This window comes from Bison bison, unplaced genomic scaffold, assembly GCF_000754665.1.
Source record: "Bison bison bison isolate TAMUID 2011002044 unplaced genomic scaffold, Bison_UMD1.0 scf7180017864063, whole genome shotgun sequence".
Classification (NCBI taxonomy): domain Eukaryota; kingdom Metazoa; phylum Chordata; class Mammalia; order Artiodactyla; family Bovidae; genus Bison; species Bison bison.
The window spans coordinates 4,934,563-4,943,883 of record NW_011494635.1 but is presented as its reverse complement, the minus strand read 5'-3'; the positions used below and the strand labels follow the sequence as shown (position 1 = coordinate 4,943,883).

Below are 9,321 nucleotides of genomic sequence, written 5' to 3'. Positions count from 1 at the left end.
TGCTTTTGAACTGTGGTGTTGAAGAAGACTCTTGAGAGTCCCTTGGACTGCAAGGAGATCCAATTAGTCCATGCTAAAGGAGATCAGTCCTGGGTGTTCATTGGTAGGAATGATGCTAAAGCTGAAACTCCAATACTTTGGCCACCTCATGCAAAGAGTTGACTCACTGGAAAAGACTCTGATGCTGGGAGGGATTGGGGGCAGGAGGAGAAGGGGACAACAGAGGATGAGATGGCTGGATAGCATCACCGATTCGATGGATGTGAGTTTCAGTGAACTCCAGGAGTTGGTGATGGACAGGGAGGCCTGGTGTGCTGTGATTCATGGGGTCGCAAAGAGCCGGACACGACTGAGCGACTGAACTGAACTGAATACATATTTTACATAGTTTGTTATTGTGCTAAATATTATTCATAAAAGAAAAACCTATAAGCAACTTAAATTGCAACAAATTTGGGAAAAGTAAGGGAAATCATGATGCACTGGTACAAGTGGACGTTGTGAAGGAAAATTCAATTGAACACATAGAGTGATGTCAGCAAAATAGTAAGCTAGAAGGAGTGAAGTCTCCCTTGGAAAGGGAAGTATGGAAAGAGAAAGCAGCTGAAAAATGTAGTAGGAGTTCTGGGAAAGAGTCAAAAAGACATCTACGGCAACAAAGTGAACACGCAACTAGGGAAGATCCAAAAGACGGGAAGGACATTTCCGTATGTTTTAACTCTCACTCACCTCTCCCCTGACTTGAGCAGAGCCATCTTGATCTGTAAAGGGCAGCGGCTAGCACCCTGCTGCCTCCCTCAAAGCAGACTCATCGCAGAAATCCTTACCTGCAATATTCTCCCCTACTTGGAGCTTGCCTGGAACTGGTGTCCATTTCACTTAACTCTAAGCTTGAACTGAAGAGCAGCTGGACTGGATCGTTACAGCTGCAGGGGTACTAGAAATATATGGGTCCAGGGCCAGGCAATAAGGGTGGAGACACACACAAAACCATGTAAAACCCTGATAGAACTGGAGTGTGGATTTGGGGGATAGTAAGGCATTCAAAAACAATTATATATTTCCCAGAATCAGAAAGCCACTCAAGGGCCAGGTAAGTTGTTGACTCAGAAATGAACTGAGTTTCCCTTTGTTTCCTGTTGGACTGACCCCAGGACCAGGCACATGCCAACGTCAGCTAGTGAAGGACAATCAGGATGTGGTATGAATCTGCAAACAGTGAGTGTGCTGTGCTTGTCCAAGTACCCAGTCATGAACACACAGAGGGAGAGAGAGAAAAGGCATACAGTAAAGAAAGGTGAAACAACAAAGCTGAAAAAAAGAGAGAGAGAGGAAAAAAGAGAGAAAAACATGAGCCATGAAACTGTTTTTGTTACTGTTTAGTCACTAAGTCAAGACCCCTCTATTGTAACCCCATGGACCGACCCCACAGGTTTCTCTGTCCATGGTATTCTTCAGGCAAGAATACTGGAGTGGGCTGCCATTTTCTTTTCCAGTGGATCTTCCTGAATCAGGGATGCAACCTGTATCTCCTGCATGGTCAGGCAGATTCTTTACCACTGCCCTACCTGGGAAGCCTGATCCATGAAAGGAAGAAAAGAAATCGGCACCGACTGTTCTTGAACAATTGAGCCATGCTTAGCGCACAGCAAGTATCACACACTGTCTTGGGGAGAAGCTCCAGGTGGGCAAAAGGACACTGAGTTCAGCTCCCCCAGGACCACATTAGGGGGTTCCATCTCCTGAAAACACACGACACCAGCAGAAAGCCCCCTCCACACCAAGGCTGGATAGAACCGTCCCCACAGAGCTGGCTGGGAAGGGAAAAGAAGCCGTCAGATCAGGACTGAGCCCACAGGAGTGCCCCAGATGAGGAGGAGGAACAGGGGCTTGGAGGTCCTCCCTGGAGAGACCCATGCTCACCACACACTGGGCATTGCAGCCCTGGGATGACCCCAGGAGGTCATAGACCCGCAGCTGCTGTGAACCCAGGGGGACCACAGGAGGCCTGGGAACCTGACTCCTCTCCTGAGACACGCACCCACTCCCGCTCCTGGAACAGGGTGAGGAGGCAGCTGGACATTGTCCAGGACTTGGCTAGTTTACTGAGCAGCCTGTGTGCTCCCCAGCCCACAGACACCCCCTCAGTGCCTCAGTTTACCCACCCCTCAGGGCAAGGGCCGGCCATGCTGGACAAAGTGGGAAGTGTGGAGTACAGAGCTGGCTCAGACAGGCAGGACGTGTGGACAGGCCAGGGTGGCCATTGGCTATCAGAGAGGGGCCTGAAGAGCAGTGTTCTGGAAATATCCTTCTCCATTTCCCTCACAGTAAAGTCCTTTAAAAGCCTACGTGACAAGGACCTCCTGTCCCACCGGCTCTCTGACTTGTCTTCAGCTCCTGTCTCCCCACCTCACTAAACTCCACCCACATCAGCCAACTTGCTGGCCCTTAAATATTCCATGAACACTTGTCCTTCCTGGAATAAGCGTTTTCTGTTCCAGAGAAATGCAGGAATCACTGTCTCTATCTTCAAGGCTCTTTTGTAGAAATGAAAAGTTGTGTGAGATGAAGGGTGTTGATGTCTCTGCCTAATAGACATACAGAAATGCAAGATGTTATGCAGAACTATCTCAACAGACACATACCCATTTCTAACAGCTAAATTCTCCTGATGCCATTCACAGTCTCATTCTCCACGAGACCAAAAGCTCAAGAATTCATTTCACTTATTGACATTTATTGATGAAACAATGTCTTTCTAAAGAATATTCAATAAAGTTTTGCTGAATGATCAATGAACAAACTCAAAATATGTAAGAATTCATCAAAATGCTAAGCATGGGCAGACAATTAAGAAATTATATAAATGAGTAAAATGTGCTGCTTTACAGGAAGCAAAATACAACAACTGATTTTTTAAATCATTCTTTTAGCTTACCAAGTTACGTATGCTATGTTTCAAAAGAAGTATACAACCTGTAGATTAACGTTTGTCTTTGTAAGTAAACAAATGCACATATTTGTCTAGGAAAATCACAAGGTAAATATACCAAAGGTAAGTATTTTTAAGTGGGTAAACACAACTGATCTTTGTTTTCTATCTGGTCCCTTCTATTTTCCAAATTTTTTATAATTTGGAGGTATTATTTTAATGATAAGAAACAAGAGTTCTTACTTGAAGTCTTTATTGTTTCATGAACTTTTTATTTTTTAAAAAGGAAAGGCAAGCTTTCAGAAGTTCAGACACTTCATTTAAGTACCTTCACCAAGTACAAAAGTCTTCACCATCCTAGATGCAAAATTCTTGAAGAATCTCAGTGAGAGTTAAGAGTCAATATTCTTCAGAGAATGGATACTCAGGGTGACCAACACCACTGAAAGATAAGGAGGAAGATTCATTTATTAAATCAGTCATGTTGTCATAGAGCATTACTCTATGATGTGGTCAGAATGGGCTAAAACTCTAAATCCACAAACACATCCCTCATTCTCCCCCGACAAGCACACATGCAGATGTCTGCTCCATGTGCACACGGCACCTGCACATCCACTCCCAACATCCACATGTGATATTCACTCCACAGTGACAGGTAGTTTGACTCATTACAATTTATATGAGACCACAAGATCAGGCAGTAACTGTAGCAATCATTTCAGATACAGGTGAAATTTCTACCCCTAGATGATGAAAAAGTGCACAGTAAACAAATTAGCTGCCCTTTTTCATACATCCATGGATAAGCAAATGAGCACTCTAAAAATGCAGAGTGCCTGGAACTTGTCATCTATTGAAGAGCTACCACAAGCACCTGAATAATCACACAGTTCAAAGTGGGATTTTTCCTTTCTTCATTAATAATGTATTAAAACATTTGTTACTCAGCAATTAGTATTACTGCTGTTTTCCTTTTTTTCCATCTTTTTACTTTTCTTTCTGAATTTGTCCTTTTTCATTCATTAAAAAGTGCACTCCGAGCGATTCCAAGTGCCAGGAGCTGTGCTGTTGACCCAAGCCCACAAAGATGAGTAAGTCTAGGCATTCACAGCCTAATGAAGAAGAACATAGAATTATACTTAAGAGCCCCTAAGTACAGAAAAATAACCTTCCACATCTTTTCTTTTATCATGGCTTTTCTCAGAAGCATGATACAGCTTTACAAGCAATAGGGAGAGTTTTGAGATACTTCATTGGAAACAAAATCTTCATTTTACCAATAATTTGTATTCCCTTCTCTCTAAACTCCCTTCCAACTTCTCTCCGTTTGATCAGTCATCTGTCTCTTCGGTCTTGACATCCTCCTGCAGTAATTAGGCAGCTGGAATCTCATGTTAGTGACTAAGTTAAAGTACAGGAGGTAGGGACTCCACAGTGGATGGATCACTGATGAACAAATACAACACAGGTGTGAGTCTTTACTCAAGAAAGCAGCAGACCCAGATGATCTTACCTGGGTGTGTCCTGCTAAGGACACAGTCACTCACTGGAGGGTCAGTTAAGCTCATGATCTACTGGTAATTCAGCTTTGTGAGATAACAAGGATGGGGATGTGGGAGTTATAACAGGGGAAAAAGGCCAATGAAGAGTTCAATTTTGAAAGAAATGGATGATGTTTTGGAGAAAAAATGCCCATTAGGGAGAATATCCACCAGACACTTAGGGGACACAGTGGAAGCAGGCCCCCTGTGACTTCATAGCACAGATGCACATTGGATTTCATGGGACCATCCTTCACAAAAAAAATAAAACAATACATTTTGTAATTTTGTTAGGCATAATATGAATGCCTTCTTCCCAGGTGGCTCAGTGGTTACTGATCCACCTGCCAAGCAGGATACCTGGGTTCGATCTCTAGGGTCACAAGATCCATTGGAGAAGGAAATGACAATCCACTCCAGTGTTATTGCCCGGGAAATCCCCAAAACAGAGATGCCTATTAGGCTATAGCACATGGGATGGTAGAGTCATACAGGACTTAGAGATTAAACAAAAACAACAAAACATGAATGCAATACATGATGGATTCATTATTATATAGTTATTATTAATATAATTATTTTCCCCTGATGTAAAAAGAATTAAAGATGAAACATGTTCACAAGTCCCTGAATGAATACTGGGCTGCAGACACTGTGCCCTCTGTTTCCTGAGTCTCTCAGCCCTGAGAGGAGGTGCACCAGGCACAGGGGTCAGGGGCACAAAGTAGTGAATTCACATGATGTGAACTTGGGATTTTATTGATGTGCTGTCCTGGGCTCCAATCACATTTTGGTTGGTCTGAGATGAAGCCCTTGAGGAAACCTCTGGTGTGAGGTCTTCAGGAAGCCCCTGGTTTACTCCTATGCTGGAAATCAGGACTGTCTTCCAAGAATTGAGCTTTAAAAAGCTTAGTTCACCTACTGAATTGCCTGCTACAGAAAATAACATATGTGTGAAACATCTGCAAGTCACTTACGGTAAAAATTCATAGTATCTTCTATTTCTGTTGAGGCCATCAATTGCTTTCATGTCTTCTGGACTCAGTTCAAAGTCAAACACCTGGAAGAAAGGAAAGAACCACGTTAACTCCCCCAAGAACTGGCATCCCCCTGGGGACTGGAGGACTTTCCTGCTGGATGGAAATAAGAAGAGGGGACAGGGAAGCCGTGTCTGTCTTCAGCTTCCAGGTGAACAAGCCTGGGAGCCTTTGCTGAGTTCTCACCTCTCCTTCCCACACCTTCTCCTTCTCTGTCCATCTCACAAATGTTACAGTGCATCAGTCCCTTATCTTTCTAAGTGAATCACTTGAAAAAACAAACAAATTAAAATCTTCTTTTACCAAGCATGGTTGTTGAACACTCCTGACTCAATACTGAACCTGAGCTAATATTAGACTGATTAACTCTCCCCAACATGCCCTAAGGGTGACAGCATTCAGCTGAAGCAGTGTCAGAAGGAGGCTCCTCCATGAAAGCCTATTCAAGAATCTGATATCAAACATACTCATTACCTATAATTGAGTCTAAAAAACTTTATGTATATGCCTTTGTGGAGAAAGTTATGAAAAGTGTTTTAGACATTAGAGAACACCTAAATAATTAAAAATTCATATCATAATTTTGAAACAGAAAGCTCAATTTTATCAAGAAATTCGTTTTCTCCAAAGTGATGTAGTGTTTCAGTGCAACATGAACCAATGACTTAAACACGTATTATTTTGTGGAATTCAGTAAAGTGACACTAAGTCTGAAATAAGAAATAGCTAGTCAAGACCAGTCAAAATAGCCTTAATGAAGAAGAATATACCACTCTGAGAAGCAAACTTATTTTATACTCTTCTAACACAGTACAGAAACCTGAATAGTTAAATATAAGGGAGAGGCCAGAAATGTATTTATGAACATTTGATATATGACAGAGTTGGCAGTGAAAATCTGTGGAAAATGTGGACACTTAGATTTCCATTTAAATAAAAAATATATATAGGTAATCATTTTATATCATATTAGAAAATCAGTTCCAGGTGTATTTCATACACAAACTTGAATGCAAACACAAAAACAATTTTTCAGGGGGCCATATAATTGACTCTTGACTTGGCCTGACCCATAACTTGCATTGGGTAGTGAAATTTTGCCAGAAGAAATGGTGAGTTAGTTCTGAGTCTAGATATGAAGAGGTATTTTTTCCTACTCCCTAGCTTGGGATCATAATTGGGAAATTAAAAGACACTTGCTCCTTGGAAAAGTGTGAAGAAAGCTATGACAAACCTAGACAGCATATTAAAAAGCAGAGACATCACTTTTCTGACAAAGGTCCATCTAGTCAAAACTATGGTTTTTCCAATAGTCATGTATGGATGTGAGAGTTGGGCTATAAAGAAAGCTGAGGGCCGAAGAATTAATGCTTTTGAACTGTGGTGTTGGAAAAGACTCTTGAGAGTCCCTTGGACTGCAAGGAGATAAAACCAGTCAATCATAAAGGAAATCATTCCTGAAAATTCTTTGGAAGGAATGATGCAGAAGCTAAAACTCCAATACTTTGGCCACCTGATGCAAAGACCTGACTCACTGGAAAAGACCCTGATGCTGGGAAAGATTGAAGGCAGGAGGAGAACTGAACTAGCTGTCAGTTCAGAAACTGAACTGACGGACTGGCTTGGGATCATAAGGCTCTGCTAAGATATTTGTCACAGTCTCCAGTTCAGTTCAGTTCAGTCACTCAGTCATGTCCGACTCTTTGCGACCCCATGAATTGCAGCACGCCAGGCCTCCCTGTCCATCACCAACTCCCAGAGTTCACCCAAACTCATGTCTATCGAGTCGGTGATGCCATCCAGCCATCTCATCCTCCGTCGTCCCCTTCTCCTGCTGCCCTCAATCCCTCCCAACATCAGATTCTTTTCCAATAAGTCAACTCTTCACATGAGGTGGCCAAAGTACTTGAGTTTCAGCTTTAGCATCATTCCTTCCAAAGAACACCCAGGGCTAATCTCCTTTAGCATGGACTGGTTGGATCTCCTTGCAGTTCAAGGGATTCTCAAGAGTCTTCTCCAATACCGCAGTTGACAGCAAAAGAGACACTGATGTATAGATCAGTTTTATGGACTCTGTGGGAGAAGGAGACGGTGGGGAGATTTGGGAGAATAGCAGTGAAACATGTATAATATCATGTATGAAACGAGTCACCAGTCCAGGTTTGATGCACGATACTGGATGCTTGGGGCTGGTACACTGGGACGACCCAGAGGGAGTGTATGGGGAAGGAGGAGGGAGGAGGGTTTAGAATGAGGAGCACAGGTATACCTGTGGTGGATTCATTTCGATATTTGGCAAAACTAATACAATATTGTAAAGTTTAAAAATAAAATAAAATTTAAAAAATAATAAATTTATATTAAAAAAAAGAAAATGATATTTCTAGTTTAAATAAAGTCAAATATAATTTAAAAGCATCAATTCTTCAGTGCTCAGCTTTCTTCACATTCCAAGTCTCACATCTATACATGACCACTGGAAAAACCATAGCCTTGACTAGTCAGACCTTTTTTGGCAAAGTAATGTCTCTGCTTTTCAATATGCTCTCTAGGTTGGTCATAACTTTTCTTCCAAGGAGTAAGCATCTTTTAATTTCATGGCTGCAGTCACCATCTGCAGTGATTTTGGAGCCCCCAAAAATAAAATCTGACACTGTTTCCACTGTTTCTCCATCTATTTCCCATGAAGTGATGCGACCAGATGGCATGATCTTCGTTTTCTGAATGCTGAGCTTTAAGCCAACCTTTTCACTCTCCTTTTTCACTTTCATCAAGAGGCTTTTTAGTTCCTCTTCACTTTCTGCCATAAGGGTCGTGTCATCTGCATATCTGAGGTTATTGATATTTCTCCCAGCAATCTTGATTCCAGCTTGTGCTTCTTCCACTCCAGCGTTTCTCATGAGGTACTCTGCATAGAAGTTAAATAAGCAGGGTGACAATATACAGCCTTGACGTACTCCTTTTCCTATTTGGAACCAGTCTGTTTTTCCACGTCCAGTTCTAACTGTTCCTTCCTGACCTGCATACAAATTTCTCAAGAGGCAGGTCCTGTGGTCTGGTATTCCCATCTCTTTCAGAATTTTCCACTCCTTTTCTAGCCAAATATATATGAAAAAATATACAGAGAAGCATGCAGGCTCCTCACAGAAGAGTCACATCCACCTGGTAAAGCACTGAACTGCAAATGCACAAAAAAGCCAAGCCTAGAGGACAACAGCTTAGCTTCATGCTGCCTAACACTGTAGATTGTCAAGCATTGTGGATTGTCAAATCACAGAATCAAGAGATGCAGAAGTGATCTCTGCATTAAATCCTAAAACTAGGGAGAGCTTCCTGTACAGCTATGCTAAGGGTACAGTAATGGTCTCCTACGCAGAAATCAAAACACAGACAGCTTAGCAATAATAGGCACAGTCTAGAACAGAAACTTTGCAACAGCAGAAACTCAAGGAGATTAAATGTGTGAAGTGAAACCTTACAGGATTCATGGAAATACAAAATAAATCCAAAATTACTAGAGCTAATCAATGAGTATAGTAAAGCTGAAGGATATAAAATTAACACAGAGAAATCCCTTGCATTCCTATACACTAAAAATGAGAAAACAGAAAGAAATTAAGGAAACCATTACATTCACCACTGTGATGAAAAAAAAATAAAATACTTAGAAATAAATCTACCTAAAGAAACAAATTGCAGCCATGAAATTGAAAGACGCTTACTCCTTGGAAGGAAAGTTATGACCAACCTAGATAGCATATTCAAAAGCAGAGACATTACTTTGCCAACAAAGGTCTGTCTAGTCAAG

At 41.8% G+C, this 9,321-nt stretch overlaps 1 protein-coding gene across 1 annotated transcript in view; it reads right to left on the bottom strand.

Annotated features, from left to right (window-relative positions):
* Window positions 1-3,331: 3,331 nt before the first annotated feature.
* Window positions 3,332-9,321, bottom strand: part of LOC104985991 (dihydrodiol dehydrogenase 3-like) — a 15,707-nt gene continuing 9,717 nt past the window's right edge. Inside the window, 2 exon segments of the mRNA XM_010836392.1 lie at window positions 3,332-3,374; window positions 5,454-5,536. Of these exon segments, the coding sequence (XP_010834694.1) occupies window positions 3,332-3,374; window positions 5,454-5,536 (126 nt within the window).